This window comes from Apus apus, chromosome W (genome assembly GCF_020740795.1).
Source record: "Apus apus isolate bApuApu2 chromosome W, bApuApu2.pri.cur, whole genome shotgun sequence".
In the NCBI taxonomy this organism is placed as follows: domain Eukaryota; kingdom Metazoa; phylum Chordata; class Aves; order Apodiformes; family Apodidae; genus Apus; species Apus apus.
The window spans coordinates 10,426,616-10,451,743 of record NC_067311.1 but is presented as its reverse complement, the minus strand read 5'-3'; the positions used below and the strand labels follow the sequence as shown (position 1 = coordinate 10,451,743).

Below are 25,128 nucleotides of genomic sequence, written 5' to 3'. Positions count from 1 at the left end.
CACCATCACACACCAGGTATGTCCAGGTCCCTGAGCAAAAGCAATACCCCTGACAGGTTTACCTTTGCCTGAAGCAGGATAGACCCAAACACTTTTACCCAGCAGGTTTCTTTCACATACCACAGGGACTTTACCCCATCTGCAGTATGCAAAAGGTCTGACTGGGCAGGACCAGCCCGATTGATGGTCCCCTGGTATTAACTAACCAGGTGGCCTTTGCCAAATTTTTATCCCAGTTTTTGAAAGTTCCACCACCCATTGCCTTTAGGGTAGCCTTCAACAGACCATTGTACCTTTCAACTTTCCCTGAGGCCTGTGCATAGTATGGGATATGGTAGATCCATTCAATACCATGCCCTTTAGCCCAATCAGTGACAAGACTGTTTTTGAAATGAGTCCCATTGTCTGACTCAATTCTCTCTGGAGTACCATGTCTCCACAAAATTTGCTTCTCAAGACCCAGAATAGTATTCCTGGCTGTGGCATGAGGCACAGGATATGTCTCCAACCATCCTGTACTTGTTTCCACCATTGTAAGCACATAGCGCTTACCCTGACGGCTCTGAGGAAGTGTGATGTAGTCACTTTGCCAGGCCTCTCCAAATCTGTACTTTGACCACCTCCCCTCATACCACAAAGGTTTCAACCGTTTTGCCTGCTTAATTGCAGCACATGTCTCACAGTCATGAATCACCTGTGCAATAGTGTCCATGGTTAAGTCCACCCCTCGGTCACGAGCCCATTTGTATGTTGCATCTCTGCCCTGATGACCTGAAGCATCATGGGCCCACCGAGCCAGAAAAAGCTCACCCTTGTGTTCCCAGTCTAAGTCTACTTGGAACACTTGAGCAGCCTCATCTGCTCGTTGGTTGTGTCGATGTTCCTTAGTGGCTCGACTCAGAGGCACGTGTGCATCCACATGATGCACTTTTACCTCCAGTTTCTCTATCCGAGCTGCAATGTCTTTCCACAGGTCAGCAACCCAAATAGGTTTACCCTTTCACTGCCAGTTATTCTGCTGCCACTGTTTTAGCCAACCCCACAAGGCATTTGCTGCCATCCACGAGTCAGTGTAGAGGTAGAGTCTCGGCCACCCCTCTCGCTCAGCAATGTCCAAAGCCAGCTGGATGGCTTTGACCTCTGCAAACTGACTTGATTCACCTTCTCCTTCAGCTGCTTGTGCAACCAGTCGTGTAGGACTCCACACGGCAGCTTTCCACTTCCGGTGGTTCCCTACAAGACGACAGGAGCCATCGGTGAAAAGAGCAAATTGTTTCTCAGTCTCTGGTAGATGATCATATGGTGGAGCTTCTTGAGCCCGTCTCACCACTTCTTGTGCTGGCATTCCAAAGTGGGTGCCTTCTGGCCAGTTTGTAATTGCTTCCACAATACCTGGACGATTAGGTTTCCCTATTCGGGCTCTTTGGGTGATCAAAGCAGTCCATTTACTCCAAGTCACGTCGGTGGCATGATGGACAGGAGAAAGGTTATTCTGGAACATGAATCTCAGCACCGGTAGCCTGGGCGCCAGAAAGAGCTGTGCTTCAGTGCCAATCACTTCTGAAGCGGCTCTAACTCCTTCATATGCTGCAAGTATCTCCTTCTCATTTGTTGTGTAGTTGGCCTCGGAACCTCTGTAGCTCCGGCTCCAGAATCCCAAGGGTCGACCTCGAGTTTCCCCTGGTGCTTTCTGCCAGAGGCTCCAGTTGGGACCATTGTGTCCGGCTGCAGTGTAGAGCACGTTCTTGATGTCTGGCCCTGTTCGAACCGGTCCAAGGGCCATTGCCTGCGCAATCTCCTTCTTGATCTGCTCAAAAGCTTTCTGTTGGTCAGGACCCCACTTGAAATCATTCTTCTTTCTGGTCACCTCATAGAGGGGTTTCACAATTTCACTGTAACATGGAATATGCATTCTCCAGAAACCAACAGTCCCTAAAAAGGTTTGAGTGTCCTTTCTAGTTGATGGTGTGGCCATAGCTGTTACTTTGTTAATCACATCCATTGGGATCTGGCGACGACCATCTTGCCACTTGATTCCCAGGAACTGGATCTCTCGTGAAGGTCCCTTGACCTTGCTTCTTTTTACAGCAAAACCAGCATCCAGAAGAATTTGGATGATCTTTTTACCTTTCTCAAAAACTTCTTCTGATGTGTCACCCCACACAATGATGTCATCAATGTACTGCAGGTGTTGTGGAGCTCCACCCTTCTCCAGTGCAGCATGGATCAGTCCATGGCAAATGGTTGTGCTGTGTTTCCACCCCTGGGGCAGTCGATTCCAGGTGTACTGGACTCCCCTCCAGGTGAAAGCAAACTGTGGCCTGCACTCTGGTGCTATGGGAATAGAGAAGAATGCATGAGCAATGTCAATAGTGGCATACCACCTAGCTGCTTTTGACTCCAACTCATACTGAAGCTCTAGCATGTCTGGTACAGCAGCACTAAGTGGTGGTGTCACCTCATTCAGGCCACGATAGTCCACTGTCAGCCTCCACTCGCCATCAGGCTTTCGCACTGGCCAGATAGGACTGTTGAAGGGTGAATGAGTCCTGCTAATCACACCTTGGCTTTCCAATTGCCGAATCAGCTTATGAATGGGGATCACAGAGTCTCTGTTGGTGCGATACTGTCCTCTATGCACTGTTGAAGTGGCAATTGGCACCTGTTGGTCTTCAACCTTCAGCAACCCTACTACAGAAGGGTCATCTGAAAGGCCAGACAATGTACGCAGCTGTTCAGTGTCCTCAGTCTCTACAGCTGCTATACCAAAGGCCCACCGGTACCCTTTCGGGTCACGGAAGCATCCTTTCCTGAGATAGTCTATGCCAAGGATGCACGGAGCACCTGGGCCAGTCACTATAGGGTGCATTTGCCACTCCTTACCAGTGAGGCTCACACCAGCCTCCACAACAGTCAGTTGTTGAGAACATCCTGTCACTCCAGAGATAGTGACAGAGTCTGTCCCTTTATGACTCGATGGCATTAGAGTGCACTGTGCACCAGTGTCCACCAAAGCTTTATATCTTTGTGGTTCTAATGTGCCAGGCCACCGAATCCACACAGTCCAATAAACTCGGTTGTCCCTCTCCTCCTCCTGGCTGGAGGCAGGGCATCCCTAGGGTTGAGCACTAGAGCTCGATGAACCATCCTGGTTGTTGACTGGTGCAACCTTCCTCTTGGAAGAACCATCTCCTGGCTTTGTTCTGTTTAGAAGCTCTTGCACACGTAACTGGAGCATATCAGTGGGTTTCTTGTCCCAGACTCTCATGTCCACTTTAAAATGATTTTTCAAGAGAGACCACAGGTGACGTCGCAGTGGGTCCCGTCCCTCTCGCTGCTGTCTCGTAGCAGGACGTCTCTTCTTAATGGTTGCAACACGTGACCAGTTGTCTCTAGGAAGAATCTGGAGTTTACTTCCCCATCCATTTGGCATCTTATTCTTCCTGTCAGTCATTTTTTCAATGGCTGAGGTGTGGAAGTAAAGGGAATCAGAGAGGATGTCTCCATACTGTCGTGCTTTAAAAGTTACCTCATGTACAGTTGGTCTTTCGTAACCTTCAAAACATCCCATGAAGGAGAATATATGGGCATGCGCTGCTGGTACAGCCTGAACAAACTTCCGGAACATTTGTGTGTCACACTCAACATCATCAGGATCTGTGATTCCATCTTTATTATAGATCACTTCTCGCACAGCAATCTCTCTCAAGTAGGTGATGGCTTTCTCGAGAGTGGGTGTTCTGCTTCGGCGCCATCCGATGTCACCCTTGTGGGGGTATCTCTCTCTCACAGCTGAAAGAAGTCGGTCCCACAGGGTAGTAGTTCCTGTCTTACTACTAAGTGCTCTGTCAATACCAGCATCTCTGGCCAGGGATCCCAACTGCTTGGCTTCTCTCTCATCCACATTGTAGGTCTCAGCACCACTATCAAAGCATCGGAGCAGCCAAGGAAGGATTCCCTCACCATCAATGCGGGTGAAGTCCTTTCTCATGAGGCGCAGTTCTTTCATAGAGAAAGGCTGGGCGAGGTCACCGTCGTCATCTGATTGAGGAGGGCCTGCTGTTCTTTTATTTGCTTGAGAGTGGCCTGGTTTTTTATCTGTCTCAGAGTGGCCTGGTTTTGTATCTGTCTGAGAGGCACCCGCTCCATCAACTGTATTAGAATCCTCTTCTTCCTCACTGCCAGCCTCTGGAGAGGTACCTGCTCCATCATCTGATTTAGAATCCTTCCCTTCCTCACTGTCAGCCTCTGTTTTTGTCTTTGCCTTGCTCCTAGTCACAGGGTCAGCTAGCTTGACTTGCGAGGGATTGGATTTTATCTTTGTAGAAGCAGTTGTTTTTGTAGCAGCAGGAGTGGTGGTATTGGCAGCAGTGGTGTTGGCAGCAGCAGTGGCAGCAACATTGCCTGTGGGGGAATGGCAGTGAGCAGAACAGCATCTGGCCCTACGCATCCACAATATATTATAAACATTCAGCAAAAACATCCCCACTGCAACTATGCTATTCACATCAAGAGCTGGGAGATTCAGCTTGAGAGAATATGGAGAGGTAAAATTGAACCAGCTATTGCTGTCACCAACATGGACCGTTCTATTCACTTTAGGAGTTGTACCACTAGGACTTGCAGTGTAACTGTACACATACAGTGCCCCCATAGAGAACAGTATCATCATCCCTAGGATCACTAGGCTGGTAATGATACGGTTGATTATGGCTACAGTTCTGTCAATAAACCACAAAAGAATCACAAGAGCAGCTACAAAGTGCAGAATGCCCTCAGCTACATACCACATGTACAATTGCAGGTTTGGAAAAAGATCCAATAGATTCATTGCAGCAAGTGTCTGTTCAGTTTTCAATCCGTCAGGACACTCAGCAGAATTATTGCTCATTGCTCTCTGAGGGATTCCTCCCCTCAGAGATGGAATTTTGGACACTCCCAATTGATGAAAATGTGTAATCTGGGCTTAAAATCGAGCCCCACGTTGGGCGCCAATTAATTGTTGTCACCGTTTGACTCAGGTCCGACAACAATGCTCTCGATCCCCTCCCCCCCCACCCAGGTAGGGAAGGAGAGAGAGAAAAAGAGAGAGACTTGGCTGGATTGAAAACTAAACTACACAGCTTTAATTAAAACACTAATGAATCATACAAGAAAATATATACAATTATATACAAATATATTCAGATATGGGCAAAAGCCTCTCGCCTCCCCCCACCCCCAGCAACTCCCACAGCACTCCCCTGAACTGGGAAGAGTCCCGAGGAATCCCGGAGCTACTGCTGGAGAAAGCAGAGAGTTATGAGGGTCAGGAGAGCTCGAGCCTAAGGGTCGACGGTGATGGATGAGCAGAGTCCTTCCCGGACGCCGGCCATGGACGGAAGAGAGGGCGAGAAGAAGGAAGGAAGCTGTCTTCTATGATCTCTGACCGTCTTATGAGCTTACGTAGATATATGGAATGGAATATCTTTGGCCAATTTTGCTGTCTGTCTAACTCAGCCTCCCACGGGGGGGATCAGAGATCTCCCCATAGTGTCTGAGCCGGCGGAGTGAAGGTGTAACCTTGAAACCTCAGTAGTTAGAAAAACATTCCACTGTCTTATCAGCCTAGCAGAACACACAGTTGCTAGTTAAAAGAAAGCTTACTGAAGGAAAAAAAAATCAGTGAAAAGAAAAATTGGCTTAATCCTGGCTCAAACCAGGACAGCTCCATACGGTGGTAGTTCCTGTCTTACTACCAAGTGCTCTATCAATACCAGCATCTCTGGCCAGGGATCCCAACTGCTTGGCTTCTCTTTCATCTACATCAGCACGGGTTTCAGCCCCACTGTCAAAGCATCAGATCAACCAAGCAAGTAGCGGCTCTCCTTCATTGCGGGAGAAGTCCTTTCTCATGAGGTGCAGTTCCTTTAGAGAGAAAGGTTAGACAAGATCATCATTGTTATCTGCTTGAGAAGTGTCTGCTCCTTCATTTGCTTGAGAAGAATCTTATCCGTCACTCTCTTCTTGGTTTGCTTTGACTAGGTCTTTTAACACCTTTTTAAAATCAGAGTCCTCTACTGTTGAATGCTCTTGTGGTTTCAGATGGATGTTTCTTTGCTTTGCTGTTGGTCACAGGATTAATTTTAACTTTAACTTCTGTTCATTTTTAGTGAGTGGCCTTGGTCTTAGCGGCAGCAGCAGTGGTGGCAGCAACCTTGCCTGTGGGGTAGTGGCAGTGAGTGGAAAAACATCTTGCTCTACACATCCACAATATATTATAAATATTCAGCAGAAGCATCACTTCTGAAACAATGCTATTTAGATCAAGAGCAGGGAGATTCAGCCTGAGAGAAAATGGAGAGGTAAAACTGAACTTGCTACTGCCATTACCAACATAGACGTTTCTGTTCGCAGGAGGATTTGTACTGTACACATACAGTGCCACCATACAAATCAGTATCAAAACCTATGTGATCACTATACAGGTTATTACATGGTTGATTATGGCTATAGTCCTGTTGATAAACCATAAACCAATAACAAGAGCAGCTGCACAGAGCAGTATTATCCTGGCTGCATACCACATGTACAACTGCATGTTGGGAAAAAGGTCCAGCAGAAACATTGCAGAAAGTGTCTGTTCAGTTTTCAACTGTCCTGGTTTGAGCCAGCATGAAGCCAATTTTCCTTTTTACTGATTTTTTTTTTCTTCAGTGAGCTTTCTTTTAACTAGCAACACTCTGTTCTAGCTAGGCTGATAAGACATTGGAATGTTTTTCTAACTGCTGGGGCTTCAAGGTCGCACCTTCACTCTGCTGGCTCAGACACTACGGGGAGATCTCTGACCCCCCTGTAGGAGGCTGAGTTAGACAGCAAAATTGGCCAGAGATATTCCATTCCATATATCTACGTAAGCTCAGAGGAAGGTCAGAGATCACAGAAAACAACTTCCTTCCTGCTTCTTCTTCCCTTCTCTTCCATCCATGGCTGGCGTCCGGAGAGGACTCCATCCATCCAGCACTGTCGACCCTTAGGCTCGAGCACTCCTGACCCTCTTAACTCTGTGCTTTCTACAGCAGCAGCTCTGGGATTTCTCAGAACTGTTCCAGCTCAGGGGAGTGTGGTGGGAGTTGCTGGGGGTGGGGGGAAGCAAGAGGCTCTTGCACATACCTGAACATATCTGTATATAATTGTATATATTTTCTTATATAATTAGTGTTTAATTAAAGCTGTGTAGTTTAGTTTTCAATCCAGCCAAGTCTCTCTCTTTCTCTCTCTCTCCTTCCCTACCTGGGTGGGAGGGGGAGGGGATCGAGATAATTGTTGTCGAACCTGAGTCAAACGGTGACATCAACCCATCAGTATATTCAGGATCGGCAATTAAACCAGCGACACAGTCTCAATAGGATCAGAATAACATTCACTTTGACTCTGAAAATTTAAATCCCAATGATGATGATAAAAATTCCTGACCAAGCAAAGCATTTAGATACATGTTTTTTGCAGCTAAAATGCCACAAGGCAATTTGTGCTCTTTGTATTTTGAAATCCTTGCCCCTGCTAGTCTGAACAAGAAACAAAGCTCAGTCACTCCAGCTCTTCTGCTTGGCACTGTAGATGGTTACTAAGGGCCTAAGAAGTTGGTTTCTTCAACCCCTTTAAAATTCTTTTTTAGGGTGATTTCTAATTTTGCAGGTTAGTTTTCTTGAAAATAATCATTGAGGTTTCAAAAATTTTAATTTAACATCCACAACAGTGTCTGCACACAATGGTCATCTGAATTTACTCACTGATGGGAGAGAGATGAAAAATGTAATTTCAAGCTAGTTATTGTTCCAAGTTCTCTTTGCAGTTTTGTCCACTAGGGAAATAACACAATTTTTCCTTTCATAATTTTGCCTTACTGATTGTGCTAGTGCCAGAAAAAACATTACTTCATTTAATGTAACTTAATTTTTGTCAAAATCTCAAGATACAACTGGAAAATTTTAGAGAATACCTACTTCACCAGTTTACACTTATTTATTGAAGAAGCATTGTTTTCATTAGCTTTACAGATTTTATGCCTTCAAATTTTCCTGTAGTTTAACCTGTGAGGATTCAAGTGAATCTACAAGACTGTCCAGATCAAATCATTATTAGTGTTAGGAGTGACTTTGGAAAGAATACAAAACCCCAATCACTTATCTTGATTTTCAGTAGTCAGAATTTGGGATGAAATCTCAGTCAGAGGTTAAACTGATCCACACCTACCTTCTGTTGAGGTTTTAATCCTTACTCTAAGTTGGCCACATAGGTGGAGGGCAGCACCTTTGATCAGGTACCATAGGAATCCTTACATTTGGCAGAAGAGAACCACATCTGCATCAAAGGCAGATGCTGACAGCGCACCGGCTGCAGCGGCAGAATGCTGACAATAACTAGCCTTGACAGAAAAAGATTTTTGGAAGTTCTTATAGCACTGACAAATGCTGATGCAAGGCTTGAGGAGTACCTCAAATCCTGCTGGGGGGTTGTGACCAGGCCAGGTCAGGGTGTTTCTACTAGTACCAAGTGAGCTGGCAGGGAAACCCAGAAGCCCGCTACCCAGGTGGGTAGTGATGAAGTGGTGATGAGAACATCAAAAGCGATCAAGAGGAATTTCAGGGCTCTGGGGAAACTGGTTAAGGGATCAGGAGCACAAGTTCTGTTCTCCTCCATCCCTCTAATGGCAGCGATGGATGAAAGAACATCCCGCCAGGGGGCGGGCAGGGAAGGGGCAGTCCAGGTCCATCGATGGAAGCGGCCGCTCTGCACTCGGCTCTTCCGCCCTGCCTCTCGGCTTTGGATTAGGGAAACTGGCGACGTGAGATGGTCGCCGACCCGGCCCCCGCGCCCTGCCTCACCCGCTGGGGTAAAGCCGGGACTCTGAGCCGGCCACGTCGTAGTGCAGCGGAGTCGGGGAAGCCAGCCGCCGTTAACGTCCCCGCCTGCGGGATGCGGAGATAGGGAGCAGTTGCGACGTTCTCCTGCTGCAGCACCGCTGGCGCGGCGCGGCGCAGTGCGGCGCGGTGAGGGCCTGGCGGCACCACAGCGGTGAGGAACCCCGTGGGGCGGTGGGGCCATGGCGCTGCGGGCCCGGGCGCTGTACGACTTCAGGTCGGAGAACCCTGGGGAAATCTCGCTCCAGGAGCACGAGGTGCTGAGCCTCTGCAGCGAGCAGGACATCGAGGGCTGGCTGGAGGGCGTCAACAGCCGCGGCGACCGCGGCCTCTTCCCGGCCTCTTACGTCCGAGTGATCCGCGCCCCGGCCACTGAGCTGTCGCTGCCCACCAGCTACGCCAACCTCCCCGCCGGCGGCTTTGACCCGCTGGTGCCCATCGCCGCCCTCAAACCGACGACACAGCAGGCCCCGCCGGAGGCGGTTACCGAGCCCTTCTCGCTGCCTCCCACCGCTGGGTACCCCTTCCCGCTGGCGCCCTACGGCGGCTCCTACCAGCCCAGCCAGGGCAGCGATGACGACTGGGATGACGACTGGGACGAAAGCTCCACAGTGGCTGATGAGCTGGGTGCCCTTAGCAGCTCCTACCCTGACTATGAGGTGGTGGGTGGCCGGGCCTCTGGCCACTACTGCCTGTCCACATGGTCTGAGCTGCCCCTGAGCTCCCGCAGTGGCCACCTGGCAGGCCACCCACACCCACCCAGCAGTAGTGTCAAGAGCTCGGCCACAGTGAGCCGCAACCTCAACCGCTTCTCCACTTTCGTTAAGTCTGGTGGGGAAGCCTTTGTGCTGGGCGAGACATCAGGCTTTGTGAAGGACGGGGACAAGCTGTATGTGGTGCTGGGCCCCCAGGGTGCTGAGTGGCAGGAGAACCCCTACCCTTTCCAGTGCTCCATCGAGGACCCCACCAAGCAGACCAAGTTCAAGGGCATGAAGAGCTACATTGCCTACAAGCTGGTGCCCAGCCATACTGGGCAGCAGGTGTACCGCCGCTACAAGCATTTTGACTGGCTCTATGGGCGCCTGGCTGAGAAATTCCCTGTCATCTCCGTGCCCCACTTGCCGGAGAAGCAGGCTACTGGCCGCTTTGAGGAGGACTTCATCTCCAAACGTCGCAAAGGCCTGGCCTGGTGGATGGACCACATGTGCAGCCACCCCATGCTGGCTCAGTGCAATGCCTTCCAGCACTTCCTCACCTGTCCCAGCACAGATGAGAAGGCCTGGAAACAAGGCAAGCGCAAGGCTGAGAAAGACGAGATGGTGGGTGCCAACTTCTTCTTGACCATCAGTGTCCCCACTGGCCCTGGAGCCAGTCTGGACTTGCAGGAGGTGGAAAGCCAGGTGGATGGCTTCAAAGCCTTCACAAAGAAGATGGATGAGAGTACCCTGCAGCTTAATCACACAGCCAACGAGTTTGCCCGCAAACAAGTCACTGGTTTCAAGAAGGAATACCAGAAGGTGGGGCACTCCTTTAAGGGCCTCAGTCAGGCATTTGAGCTGGACCAGCAAGCCTTTTCAGCTGGCCTCAACCAAGCCATAGCCTTCACTGCAGAAGCCTATGATGCCATCGCGGACCTCTTTGCAGATCAGCCCCGGCAGGACCTAGATGCTGTTATGGATTTGTTAGCACTGTATCAAGGGCATTTGGCCAACTTTCCAGACATCATCCATGTCCAGAAAGGTAACATCCTTATGTGTTTTCTGAAATGATGAATTTTTATGTATCCATAATATGTGCACAGATATAGAGACAAAGGGCTAAATTTGCTCTGCATCTGGCTTGTTTGCCTTGGGTTAAATCTTTCAGTGTTTACTCAGGCAAACTGCTGCTAAAAATACAAAACCCACAGCGGTGACAGTTTTCATTCTGTGCCAAATGGAATGCCAACATCTAGATGTTGTTGGGAATTTTGTAGGTCAGAGGTTACTGTATTTGGCTGTGTATCTCTGAAAGAAACCACATCTGCCTATACTGCTGATTCATTAAAGATTAATGGGCTTGTTTACAAACCCTGGAGATCAAGTGATATGAAAACATCTACTACTCTTTGATGTATGTTAGGTATCTTAAATCTCTGATGTAGTAGATAAATATGAAGTAATCTGAAGGAGGAGATAGTCCAATTGACTACCTTATTTGAGGTGCGCATGGTGGTGTGTGTTTTGCAGTGTCAGACATTCAGATGAGATATTTAAAGCTGCTGGGGTTTGTCAGTTTGGTCACACATTAAACTCTCTTGGTGCCTTTGTAAGGATGATGGTCTGCCATTATATTCTAGATGGAGTTGTTAATCCTTTGCCCTTATTGTCATAAAAACGTGTTGCTCACCTGTTATACTTTTGACATCTTTCTAGCTGAAAGAGATCCATCACTTTGAGATCCATCAAAGAGAAAGAAACTCCAAAAATGAAAGAATCACCTGCTATATAACTAGTGACAATTGTTCAGATAAATAGGAGTTTGTAGAACTATATAGATGTAGATGATTTCCCAGCTGTGAAATTAATACTATTCATGTATTCTTCACCATTGTGAGAAGACTAGCCCATCATTTATTCTTTTTGCTGTTATATATGATCAGGGATGTGTGGGGATTAGAGCTGCAAAAGAGACCAAGAAAACATTACACATGCTGTACAGAAATGGGAGTGTGTAACAGTTATTCAGGAAAATGTGTGAACTGCTTTATTGTACGCTTTGAATTAAAATTACATGCATCAAAGCCAAATTTCCATTCTCCTGTTGAATCTTGAAAATTGTGAGTGGAAACTTCAGCAATCAATATTATTTTGAAGAGAAAAGGGAAGTATGCAATCTAACCTTGGAAGAGTTGTTCTGTTAGCTGCTGTGGTATTGTGTTAAGTTAACAACTTTAAAATATTTTAAATTTGGAGACAAGGATGACCTTGGTAATGCTTCGTGTTGGGAACAGAGGTTTTTAAAATGAGTTGTCAACTAATAATAGGATGTTTTGTAAGCTTCTGGAAAAAAACAAAGGGAAAGATTATATTATTCAGTGGAATAAACCAGCAGATGATATATAGTATTTAAATACTATATCCTTGAGCTTTAAGACTATATAGAGTTCTTAATTATAATATTTTTTGAGACATTAAGGAGAGGATTAAGAATAATAAGATATGTGCTTGATTCAACTCATATTTCCTTCAACTTGTGTCTCTGTTTTCTTTATAATTCTGTTTAAATTTGCTCTTATTGGTTAGATATACCATGCCGAACCAGGGAAAGTTCATCTTAATGAGCTTCCACTTGAGCAGTGCATGAGCATGATGTATTTCAAGCTGATTCTGTGCCAGAGCACTGTCCTGGCACTGGTTGGAGTAACATACAGTCTGCATGCAGGCGTTAATGCTCCAGCACCTCTGGGCTAACAGTGCCTTCAATGAAATATTATCCCTGGTACATACTTCCCATCAAAAAACAGCATGGGCCTGAAATATTGGGCTCTTGAGTGTCCACGTTCATCATAGAAATAGGGTTAGAACTGGATTAAGTGTTTATTATTTTCATTCCCTTTAAAAAATAGGCAAAATGGAAGAAAAGCAAGAGGAAGATTTTTTTACCTCCAGTATATTGCTGTTTTAGCACTGTTAAGAGTTATTTGTAACAGAGTATAACTTTTCAGTTCAAAATTATAATCTTAGATGAAAATATGAACTGTTTGCTGTTCTTAAAACATAGAAACAAAAACTTTCTTTTAAATTTACTAGCTGGGATAGCTGTCAGTATTTGAGAATTATTGTCTGTAGAGACCAAACAAAAAACAGTTGGTGGTAACTGAATATCTGAAAAATCATAGAACAGTTTGGGTTCAAAGGGATCTTAAAGATTATCTAGTTCCAATCCCCCTACATGGGCAGGGTCACCTCCCACAAGACCAGGTTGCTCAGGGCCCCATCCAACCTGGCTTTGAACACTTCCAGGAAGGGGGCATCCACAACTTGCCTGGGCAGCATCTTCCAGTGTCTCACCACCTGCACACTAAAGAATTTCACAGAATCACCAAGGCTGGAAAAGACCTTTAAGATCATCAAGTCCAGCCTATAACCTAACACCACCACAACAGCTAGACCATGGCACTAAGTGCCACATCCAGCCTTTCCTTGAACACATCCAGGAAACGGTGCCTCCACCACTTCCTTGGGAAGTCCATTCCAATGTCTAACCACCCTCTCCATGAGCAAGTACTTCCTAATATCCAACCTAAACCTCCCCTGGAGCAGCTTGAGGCTATGCCCTCTTGTCTTGTTGCTAGTTGCCTGGAAAAAGAGCCCAGCCCCCACCTGACTACAACCTCCCTTTAGGTAGTTGAAGAGAGTGATAAGGTCCCCCCTGAGCCTCCTTTTCTCCAGGCTAAACAACCCCAGCTCCCTCAGCCTATCCTTGTAAGACTTTACCTCTAGTCCTTTCACCAGCCTCATTGCTCTCCTCTGGACCTGCTCCAGCACTTCAATATCCTTCTTGAAGTAAGGGGCCCAGAACTGTACACGGTACTTGAGGTGAGGCCTCACCAGTGCTGTGTACAGGGGGAGAATTACATCCCTACTCCTGCTGGCCACACTATTCCTGATACAAGCCAGGATGCCATTGGCCTTCCAGGCCACCTGGGCACACTGCTGGCTCATGTTCAACTGCTTGTCAACCAGTACTCCCAGGTCCTTCTCTGCCGGGCTGCTCTCCAGCCACTCTTTCCCCAGTCTGTAGCGCTGCCTGGGATTATTGTGGCCAAAGTGTAGGACCCTGCACTTGGTCTTGTTGAATTTCATGCCATTGGCCTTGGCCCATTGACCCAGCCTGTCCAGGTCCTCCTGCAGGACCCCAACTTGGTGTCATCTACAAACTTATTAAGGGTTGACTTAATCCCCACATCCAGGTCGCCAATAAACATGTTGAATAGGACTGGGCCCAGTACTGATCCCTAGGGGACACTGCTGGTCACCAGATGCCAGCTGGATGCAGCACTATTCACCATCATGCTCTGGCCCCGGTCATCCAACCAGTTTTTAACCCAGCAACGGGTGCACCTCTCCAAGCTGTAGATTGCTAGCTTTTCCAGGAGGATGCTGTGGGAGACTGTGTTAAAGACATTGCTGAAATCGAGGTAGACCTGTCACAACCTGAGTAGGGCAACCCAGGTAGATTCAGATTGGACCCCCATACTTTCTAAACTCCTTCTCAGAGAGGAGCCTAGGTGCAGCTGGATCCAACCTTTGTCTCAGATCTGACCCTTCCAGGGAGAGTGATTAAAATGTCATGGTCCGAGGAAATGCTCGACCATCTGATATCCCTTGATTGGATTAAGGTGAAATGACACTCAAGGTCTGTATTTGAATATTAGGTTTAATTATAACTATAAAAGGAATACGGATACTTCAATTATTATCTTAGGCTGTGTGATCATAAAGGCTGACAATTAGATCACCAGAGCACAATACATGTATGTTTAAGCTGCACAACCCAAGAAAAAAGCAACATGGTTAGGCCTTGCATTACTTCATGATATTAGGAAAGAAGAGAGAGAGAGAATAGGAGAATGACAGTTTACAGAGATGGATAATAGAAAATCACCAGTCCTGGATCCAGCCCACAGGGGAGGGGTGGTGTCAATGAGGCACCCGGAAGCCCACCATTGCAGCCCCCTATTTTATAGGCAGTTTCCTTGTTTCAAAAGGATGAGCAAGCGTGTTTGAGTCATAAACATGAGCAGCTGGAGTGGATCTCAGGCCCTCCATCCTTATCTCAATCTCTGTACATGCAGGCTGCAGGCCATATGCAGGCCATCAGCTTTGTCTCCATCCACTCAGGCAGTCCTTTTGAGATGCAAACAAGACTTTGTTTAGTGGTTACAATGAGATTTCAACACCATTTCCAGCAAGTATAGGTCCTGAGGGCTGGTCCCTCACAAGACCACATCCACAGCCTTCCTCTCATCCACTAGGCAGGTCACTCAGTCAAAGAAGGAGATGAGATTGGTCAGGCAGGACCTTTCTTTCCTAAACCCCTGTTGGCTGGACCTGATCCCCTGGTTGTCTTCTACATGCTGCTTGATGGCATTCAAGATGATCTGTTCCATAATCTTGCCAGGCACTGAGGTCAGGCTGACAGGCCTATAGTTCTCTGGATCCTCCTTCCGGCCCTTCTTGTGGACGGACATCACGCTGGCTAGCCTCCAGTCATCTGGGACCTCCCCAGTCAGCCAGGACTGTTGATAAATGATTGAGAGTGGCTTAGCCAGTTCTTCCACTTCTTTCTTGTTGAAAGAATGTCTTGTCAGTGTCTTGATCCTGGTCGGGTGGTCTGCAGCAGACTCCCACTAGGATATCAGCCTCATTGGCCTTCTCCTTTATCCTTACCCATATACATTCTGCCTTGGTGTGTCTGACATTGAATCCTAGGCAAAGCACTACTTAACATATAACGCCACCCCACCACTTCTCTTGCCTTGCCTGTCCCTTCTAAAGAGCCTGTAGCCATCCATCACAGCACTCCAACCATGCAAATCATCCCACCACATTTCCATGACGGCAATTATATCGTGGTCTCCTTGGTGCACAATAGCTTCTAACTCCTCTTGTTTATTTCCCATGCTTCAGGCATTGGCATATATACACTTGAGCTGCGGTACAGATATCCTGACCACTTGCGTGATTACTAACCTATTAGTGAACCCTATGTTTTTGTTGCTACATTTATCACCATTTGCCACCTCAAGTGGGATGGCAGACTGGCAGCCGTCCTTAGGCTCATCTCTGGTGAGCCTGGTTTCATCCCCATACCCCTTCAGACCTAGTTTAAAGCCCTTTCAAGGAGCCCTGCTAACTTGTGCCCCAGGATCCTTCTCCCCTTTCTGGTTAGGCTTTCACCACCTGTTGCCATGCCTGGTGTCCTGTAGGTCCATCCATGATCAAAAAAGCCAAAGTCCTGTCGGCTGCACCAGTCCTGAAGCCAGGAGTTAATCTTCTGGCTCTTCCTGTTTATCCCCTTATCAATCCCTGCTACTAGTGGGATAGAGGAGAACACCACCTGTGCTCCCGATCCCCTAACCAGCCATCCCAGTCTATCTTCATTGCCCCTAGATTTCTGGTAGCTACCTCATCACTGCCTACTTGGAATAACAGTAATGGGTAGTAGTCTGAGGGCCGAACTAGGGTAGGGAGCTTCCTCTGTATATCCTTAACCCTGGCCCCAGGGAAGCAGCTGACCTCCCTAAGAAGTGGGTCCAGCCTGCATATAGGGCCTTCCACTCCCTTTAGAAGTGATCACCTATGACAAGTACCCACCATTTTTCTTAACTGAGGTGGTTTTGATGCGAGGTACAGACTGACTTGGCCTCGGTGACACCTCCAAGTTTGGTGAACCATCATCCACGTCACCATTTTGTTCTATTTGTAGAGCATCATATCTATTTTGCAAAGTCACCTGGAGAGGGGGAACTCTAGGGACCCCCTTGCTGTGCCGCTTGCGCTGTGCAGAAATTTGTAGCCATTGCTCCTCATCCTGTAGGCTATCACACTCAGCCAGGCAGACAGGACCTGGTTCAGGAAGGCTAAGCCATGGCACCAACAGTCTATCTCTCTCTCACACTCCCTGATACTCCTTAGCCTCTCTACTTCCTCCTTCAGCTGTGCAACTATGCCGAGTAGATCATTTATCTGCTCACACCTCACACAGCTGGTCTCTCTGCTGTTCTCCAGGTGAATGACAGGCTCTAGCACTCCCTACAGCCAGAGACCTGGAGCCCTACATGACTGTGAAGAACCTCAGTTTGGGTTGCCACAGTCCTCCTGGCAACAGCTTTTGCCCGGGTGGAAACCATACTTAAACCTCTTTCTTCTCTAGTTGGTTTTACCAATCTCTGATCTCATGCTCACCCGCACACCCTGCTCACACCACCCTCTGTGTTGGCCGATGGCTCTATCCGCTCGCCTCATGGTGTGAGGGGAGCCTCCGCGTATGGCCATGTTTGAATGCTGCGCAGTTGCCCCGGTGATGCCCCCAGCCACGTCAGCCTCTCCTAAAAGAACTGCTGAGCCCTTCCAGGTCTCTCCTCTCTCCCATGGGCTTCCCGAGCTCTGGGAACCCCCTGTCCATCTTAAATCAGTAAAGTTAGTTGTTAAGGCAGAGCACTTACTGCAGCCGCTGCCTCTATCCGGTCTCCTCGTGGTCTAACCTAAAACAATCCTTTTTCAGTTTGAATACATTCCCCCTTGTCATATCGCTACAAACACGTGTAAAAACACCCCCTCTAGCCTTCCAGTATGCCCCCTTCAGGTACTGGAAGGCCGCTATAAGGTCTCCGCGGAGGCTTCTCTTCTCCAGGCTGAACAACCCCAACTCTCTCAGCCTGTCCCCATAGGACAGGTGCTCCAGCCCTCAGATCATCTTTGTGGCCCTCTGGACGCGCTCTACAAGCTCCATGTCCTTCCTGTGTTGGGGGCTCCAGAACTGAACACAGTACTCCAGGTGGGGTCTCATGAGAGCGGAATAGAGGGGGAAAATCACCTCCCTTGACCTGCTGGCCATGCTTCTTTTGATGCAGCCCAAGACATGGTTGGCTTTCTGGACTGCAAGCGCACATTGCTGGCTCATGTTGAGCTTCTCATCAACCAGCACCCCCAAGTCCTTCTCCTCAGGGCTGTTCTCAATCCATTCTCCACCCAACCTGCAATTATGCTTGGGATTGCCCCGACCTAAGTGCAGAACCTTGCACTTGGCCTTATTATGAAGTTGGCATGGTCCCACATCTCACACTTGTCAAGGTCCCTCAGGATGACATCCCTTCCCTCCAGCGTGTCGACCACGCCACACAGCTGAGGGTGCACTCAATCCCACGTCCATGTCACCAACAAAGATGTTAAACAGCACCGGTCCCAGTACTGACCCCTGAGGAATGTCACTCATCGCTGGTCTCCGTTTGGGCATCAAGCCGTTGACCTCTAGTCTTTGAGTGTGACCATCCTTATCCACTGAGTGTTCCATCCATCAAATCCATATCTTTCTAATTTAGAGACCAGGATGCCTTGCGGCACAGTGTAGAACGCATTGCACAAGTCCAGGTAGATGACATCAGTTGCTCTCCCCTTGTCCATTGATGCCGTGACCCCATTATAAGAAGCCACCAAATTTGTCAGGTAGGTTTTGCCCTTAGTGAAGCCATGCTGGTTGCCACCAACCACCTCCACATTCTCCATGTGCCTTAGCAGAGCCTTCAGGAGGATCTGCTCCATGATCTTGCCAGGAACAGAGATGAGAGTGATTGGCCTCTAGTTCCCCAGGTCTTCTTTTTTTCCTTTTTTGAAAATGGTGGTTATGTTTTCCCTTTTCCAGTCAGTGGGACCTTACCAGACTGCCAAGACTTTTCAAGTATGATGGAAAGTGGGTTTACAACTTCATCTGCCAGTTCTCTCAGGAGCTGCAGATGGATCCTGTCAGGTCCCATGGACTTGTGCATCTTCAGGTTCTTTAGATGGTCTCAAACTTGCTCTTCTCCTACACTGAGGGGATCTTCTTTCTCCCAGTCCCTGCCTTTGCCTTCTTCAACCTGGGTGGTGTGGCCATAGCCCTTGCCGGTGAAGACTGAGACAAAAAAAGTAATTGAGCACCTCAGCCTTATTAATATCCTGCTGTCCTGGTTTGAGCCAGGATGAAGCCAGTTTTTCTTTTGCTGATTTTTTTTTTTTTATTTCAGTGAGCTTTCTTCAACTAGCAACTGCGTGTTCTGCTAGGTTGATAAGACACTGGAATGTTTTTGTAATTGCTGGGCTCTCAAGGTCGTGCCTTTGCTCTGCCGGCTCAGACACTACGGGGGGATCTGTGGTCCCCCCCGTGGGAGGCTGGGTTAGACGAACAGCAAAACTGGCCAGAGATATTCCATTCCATATATCTACGTAGGCTCGGGGGAAGGTCGGAGATGACAGAAGAAAACTTCCTTCCTTCCTGCTTCGCTCTCTCGCCGCTTCGCCTTGCCTGTCTATCTGCCTTCCTTTTTCTCTCTTTTCCTCTTTCTTTTGTTCGTGGCCGGCGTCTGGGAAAACACCATCTGCCCATCATCGTCGAACCATCGACCTCAAGCCCTCCTGACCCTCGTAACTCTCTGCCTTCTCCAGGAGCAGCTTCGGGATTCCTCGGAATTGTCTCATCTGAGGGAAGTGCTGTGGGAGTTGCTGGGGGTGGGGGGAGGCGAGAGGCTTCTGCCACACTTTTGTATAATCACTATATATATATATATACACTCTAACATCACGTATTAATATTCTAAATAAAGTTGCACGGTTCAGTTTTCAATCTAGACAAGTCTTTTTTTTTTTTTTCTCTCTCTCCTTCCCTACCTGGGTAGGAGGGGGAGGGGATCGAGAGCATTGTTGTCCAACTGGGTCAAACGTTGACACCTGCGTGACCAGGTCTCCAGTTTCCTTCTAGAGGGCTCACATTTTCCCTAGTCTTCCTTTTATCACTGATGTACCTGTAGAATCTTTTATTGTTACCCTTGATGTCCCTGGCTAGATTTAATTCTATCTGGGCTTTAGCTTTCCTAACCTGATTCTGGCTGTTTGGACAACTTCTTTGTATTCCTCCCAGGCTACTTGTCCTTGCTTTCACTCTCTGTAGGCTTCCTTTTTACATTTAAGTGTATCCAGGAGCTCCTTGTTCATCCATGCAGGCCTTCTGGCATTCTTGATTGCTGCCTTCTTTGTTGGGATGTATTGCTTCTGGGCTTGGAGGAGGTGATCCTTGAATATTGACCAGCTTTCTTGGGCTCCTCTCCCCTCCAGGGCTTTATCACATGATATCCTACCAAGCAGATCCCTGAAGAGGCAAAAGTTAGCCCTTCTGAAGACCAGGGTTGTGATCCTGCTTGTTGCTCTGTGCCTACTGCACGTAATTCTGAACTCCACCATCTCATGGTCACTATAGCCACGGCTGCCTCCAACTTTCACATCCTCAACCAGTCCCTCCTTATTTGTCAGTATAAGGTCCATCTGTACTCCTCTCCTTGTTGGCTCTTCCACCACCTGTGTCAAGAAGTTATCATCAATGCACTGCAGGAACCTCCTGGACTGTGTGTACCTAGCTGTGTAGCCTTTCCAGCAAATGTCAGGGTGGTTGAAGTCCCCCATGAAAACCAGGGCCTGTACTTACAAGACTACTTTCAGCTGTCTGTAGAAGGCCTCGTCAGCTTCCTCATTCTGATCAGGTGGCCTTTAATAGACAGCCACAACAGTGTCTCCCATATTAGCCTTCCCCTTAATTCTTACCCACAAACTCTCAACTCGCTCTTCATCCACCCCTGGGCAGAACTCAATACATTCTAGTTGCTCTCCCACCTAAAGAGCAACTCCACCACTACGCCTTGTTGGTCTGCCTTTCCTAAAAAGGACATAGCCATCCATGACAGCATTCCAGTCATGTGAGCTATCCCACCATGTCTCTGTAATTGCAATCAGATTGTAGCCCTTTGCACACAGATCTCTAATTCCTCCTGTTTATTCCCCATGCTCCATGCATTGGTGTACAGGCATTTCAGAGCTAGTTGAGCATGCAGCTTTCAGTCTAGAAGGGTGGAAGGCCTTCTGATTCTCAAAATGGCGGGTAGCTGAGGAAACTTTGCTATTGCTCTGATTGGCCCAACTTATTCCCCAGCTGGATGTAATGGCTTTAGTATTGCCATTTTGGCCCCCACCCCCCAAGTTCTTCAGTTTAAAGCGCATTTAACTATGTTGGCCAGCCTGCTGCCAAAGATGCCCTTGCCCCTTTTAGACAGATGGATCCCATGCCTCCCTAAAAGGGTATGGTCCAAAAAGAATGTCCCTTCATGATGACACCAAAAATAGAGTTGACATCTTCCTTTCAGTGTTTTTTCACTTATTTGTACAACTTCTTAATGCAGTAAAATGACCCTGTCACGAGAAGTCAAAAAGCCTTAAAGAGTGTGTGTGTGCACATGTGCGTGTGTGTGACATGGTGTCACAGTTTGACTCAGGTTCGACAACAATGCTCTCGATTCCATCCCCCTCCCACCCAGGTAGGGAAGGAGAGAGAGAAAAAGAGAGAGACTTGGCTGGATTGAAAACTAAACTAGACAGCTTTAATGAAACACTAATGATATAAGAAAAGATATACAATTATATAGAAATATGTTCAGGAAATGTACAAAACCCCTATTGCCTCCCCCACCCCCAGCAACTCCCACAGCACTCTCCTTAGCTGTGAACAGTCCCAGAGAATTCCGGACTGCTGCTGGAGAAAGCGGAGAGTGATGAGGGTCAGGAGAGCTCGAGCCTATGGGCTGACGGTGATGGATGGATGGAGTCGTCCCCAGATGCTGGCCATAGACAGAAAAGAAGGGAAGAAGAAGAAGGAAGGAAGTTGTCTTCTGTGATCTCTGACCTTCCTCTGAGCTTACGTAGATATATGGAATGGAATATCTCTGGCCAATTTTCCTGTCTGTCTAATTCAGCCTCCTATGGGGGGAGGGGGGTCACAGATCTCCCTGTAGTGCCTGAGCCGGCAGAGTAAAGGTGTGATCTTGAAGACCCAGCAGTTAGAAAAACATTCCTCTCTTAACAGCCTCAGTTAGAACACACTGTGACTAGTTTAAAAGAAAGCTTGCTGCAGAAAAAAAACATCAGTAAAAGGAAAAGTGGCTTCATCCTGGCTCAAACCAGGACATTCCACCCCTTATTCCATACCATATATTACATATAGGCTCTATATTTTACCAGCTGTCAAATAAAGGATTCTCCCCCAGGGTCAGATTACCTTGAGGTACACACTGTACTTCACCATCCTCCATCATCACACACCAGGTATGTCCAGGTCCCTGAGCAAAAGCAACACCCCGGACAGGTTTACCTTTGCCTGAAGCAGGATAAACCCAAATGCTTTTACCCAGCAGGTTTCTTTCACATACCACAGGGACTTTATCCCCATCTGCAGTATGCACAAGGTCTGACTGAGCAGGACCAGCCCTACTGATGGATCCCCTGGTATTAACTAACCAGGTGGCCTTTGCCAAATTTTTGTCCCAGTTTTTGAAAGTTCCACAATCCATTGCCTTCAGGGTAGCCTGCAACAAACCATTGTACCTTTCAACTTTCCCTGAGGCCTGTGCATAGTATGGGATATGGTATATCCACTTAATACCATTCCCTTTTAGCCCATTTAGTCACGTGACTGTTTTTGAAATGAGTCCCATTGTCTGACTCAATTCTCTCTGGAGTACCTTGTCTCTACAAGATCTGCTTCTCAAGGCCCAGGATAGTATTCCTGGCTGTGGCATGAGGCACAAGATATGTTTCCAACAATCCTATACTTGTTTCCACCATTGTAAGCACATAGCGCTTACCCTGGCGGCTCTGAGGCAGTGTGATGTAGTCAATTTGCCAGGCCTCTCCAAATCTGTACTTTGACCACCTCCTCTCATGCCACAAAGGTTTCAACCGTTTAGCCTGCTTAATTGTAGCACACATCTCACAATCGTGGATCACCTGCACGATAGTGTCCATGGTTAAGTCCACCCCTCGGTCACGAGCCCATTTGTATGTTGCATCTCTGCCTTGATGACCTGAAGTGTCATCGGTCCATCGAGCCAGAAAGAGCTCACCCTTATGTTCCCAGTCCAAGTCCATTTGGAACACTTGAGCAGCCTCATCTGCTCGTTGGTTGTGTCGATGTTCCTCAGTGGCTCGACTCAGGCACGTGTGCATCTATGTGATGCACTTTTACCACCAGTTTCTCAATCCGAGCTGCAATGTCCTTCCACAGGTCAGCAACCTTTTCGCTGCCATTTGTTTTGCTGCCACTGCTTTAGCCAACCCCAGAAGACATTTGCTGCCATCCACGAGTCCATGTAGAGATAGAGTCTTGGCCACCCCTCTCGCTCAGAAATGTCTAAAGCCAGCTGGATGGCTTTTGCCTCTGCAAACTGACTTGATTCACCTTCTCCTTCAGCTGCTTATGCAACTAGTCATGTAGGACTCCACACGGCAGCTTTCCACTTCCAGCGGTTCCCTACAAGACGACAGGAGCCATCGGTGAAAAGAGCAAATTGTTTTTGAGTCTCTGGTAGATGATCATATGGTGGAGCTTCTTGAGCTCGTCTCACCACTTCTTGTGGTGGCATTCCAAAGTGGGTGCCTTCTGGCCAGTTTGTAATTGCTTCCACAATACCTGGACGATTAGGTTTCCCTATTCGAGCTCTTTGGGTGATCAAAGCAGTCCATTTACTCCAAGTCACATCGGTGGCATGATGGACAGGAGAAATGTTTCTCTGGAACATGAAGCTCCGTACTGGTAATTGGGGTGCCAGGACGAGCTGCGCTTCAGTGCCAATCACCTCTGAAGCAGCTCTAACTCCTTCGTATGCTGCAAGTATCTCCTTCTCAGTTGTTGTATAGTTGGCCTCGGAACCTCTGTAGCTCCGGCTCCAGAATCCCAAGGGTCGACCTCGAGTCTCCCCTGGTGCTTTCTGCTAGAGGCTCCAGTTGGGACCGTTGTGTCCGGCTGCAGTGTAGAGCACATTCTTGATGTCTGGCCCCGTTCGAACTGGTCCAAGGGCCATTGCCTGCACAATCTCTTTTTTAATCTGCTCAAAAGCTTTCTATTGGTCAGGGTTCCATTTAAAATCACTCTTCTTTTGGGTCACCTCATAGAGAGGTTTCACAATTTCACTGTAACATGGAATATGCATTCTCCAGAAACCAACAGTCCCTAAAAAGGTCTGAGTGTCCTTTTTAGTTGATGGTGGGGCCATAGCTGTTATTTTGTTAATCACATCCATTGGGATCTGGCGACGACCATCTTGCCACTTGATTCCCAGGAACTGGATCTCTTGTGAAGGTCCCTTGACCGTGCTTCTTTTTACAGAAAAACCAGTATCCAGAAGAATTTGGATGATCTTTTTACCTTTCTCAAGGACTTCTTCTGGTGTGTCACCCCACACAATGATGTGATTGATGTACTGCAGGTGTTCAGTGTCCTCAGTCTCTACAGCTGCTATACCAAAGGCCCACCGGTACCCTTTTGGGTCACGCAAGTATCCTTTCTTAAGGCAAATTTTGCTGTCTGTCTAACTCAGCCTCCTATGGGAGGGTCATAGATCTCCCCATATTTTCTGAGCCGGCAGAGTAAAGATGCGACCTTGAAGACCCAGCAGTTACAAAAACATTCCACTCTTATCAGCCTTAGTTTGAACACACTGGTGCTAGTTAAAATAAAGCTTACCAAAGTAAAAAAAAAAATCAGTAAAAAGAAAATTGGCTTCATTCTCGCTCAAACCAGGACAGCAATTTTATTTGCACGAGTTTTTTCAGGTACAACTGCTGAAAGTTTTTTTTGTCAAACTTGGAATTTTTTTTAAGGAGCACAATGTTTTCTGACCATAACTGTCCTTCCCCATGAGGGAGTCATCTCTTGGAGGAGCCTTTGGACTTTGACACAAGGTCTTCAGGGAGACTATCACACTGAAGCTTGTTGGCTGGGGGACTTCTCAAAGGTAGCAGTCAGGAATCTGGCACTCTGGTTTTGCCACATTTACCACTGCTGTCAAGGCCAGAAAGATCACCCTCAGGCTTTTTTCCAGTCTGCTTTTTTTATGGCTGTTGTTTTTGTCAGTATCATTTACAAATAAAGTACAGATTTGTGCTTGGAGCAGCTAATGGCCTAATGCCACGTTTCTGTCTCTCAGAACAGTTACTGCTTTTCAACTGCAGCATGATCAGCTGCCCCAGTGGTGTGCCAGTCCACGCTCGCCTCCCTCCTGGCAGTGCCAAAGCCGGACAGGGAAAGACAAAGAGCCATCAGGTGAGGAGCTGCACATATTGTTGGGCTGGCACCCAGCTCACTGCTTCACTGTCCCTCCCTCCCCCAGCTCCATTAAAATATATATTTCAGAAAATAATGTTATTTGTAATATATCAAGGAGACCTACAAGACTAACATTTTTGTCTCCTGGGTCTTCTCTAATTCTCTTTGCTGTTGTTTTGCAAGAATTATTTAACTCAAGGTGTAAAGTAGAGTAACAAGAACATGGGTATTTCCTGAAAGAGTGTTATAGTAATACATGTAAATTGTTATCTCACTACTAGTGAAAGCAATCTATTTGCTCTGTTTTAGCATAATTAATCACTAAAGTGAAAAATATTTA

General features: G+C 47.5%; 1 protein-coding gene across 4 annotated transcripts in view; it reads left to right on the top strand.

Annotated features, from left to right (window-relative positions):
- Positions 1-8,849: 8,849 nt before the first annotated feature.
- LOC127395174 (sorting nexin-18-like) overlaps positions 8,850-25,128 on the top strand; it is a 58,685-nt gene continuing 42,406 nt past the window's right edge. For 2 of the 4 annotated variants that reach the window (XM_051641714.1, XM_051641710.1), the window contains exon 1: positions 8,850-10,643. In XM_051641714.1, the coding sequence (XP_051497674.1) occupies positions 9,086-10,643 (1,558 nt within the window). In that variant the 5' untranslated portion in view covers positions 8,850-9,085. Of the gene's footprint in view, positions 10,644-11,317; positions 12,010-24,669; positions 24,786-25,128 lie in introns of those variants that run through there. The other 2 variants (XM_051641711.1, XM_051641712.1) reach the window with 2 other exon arrangements.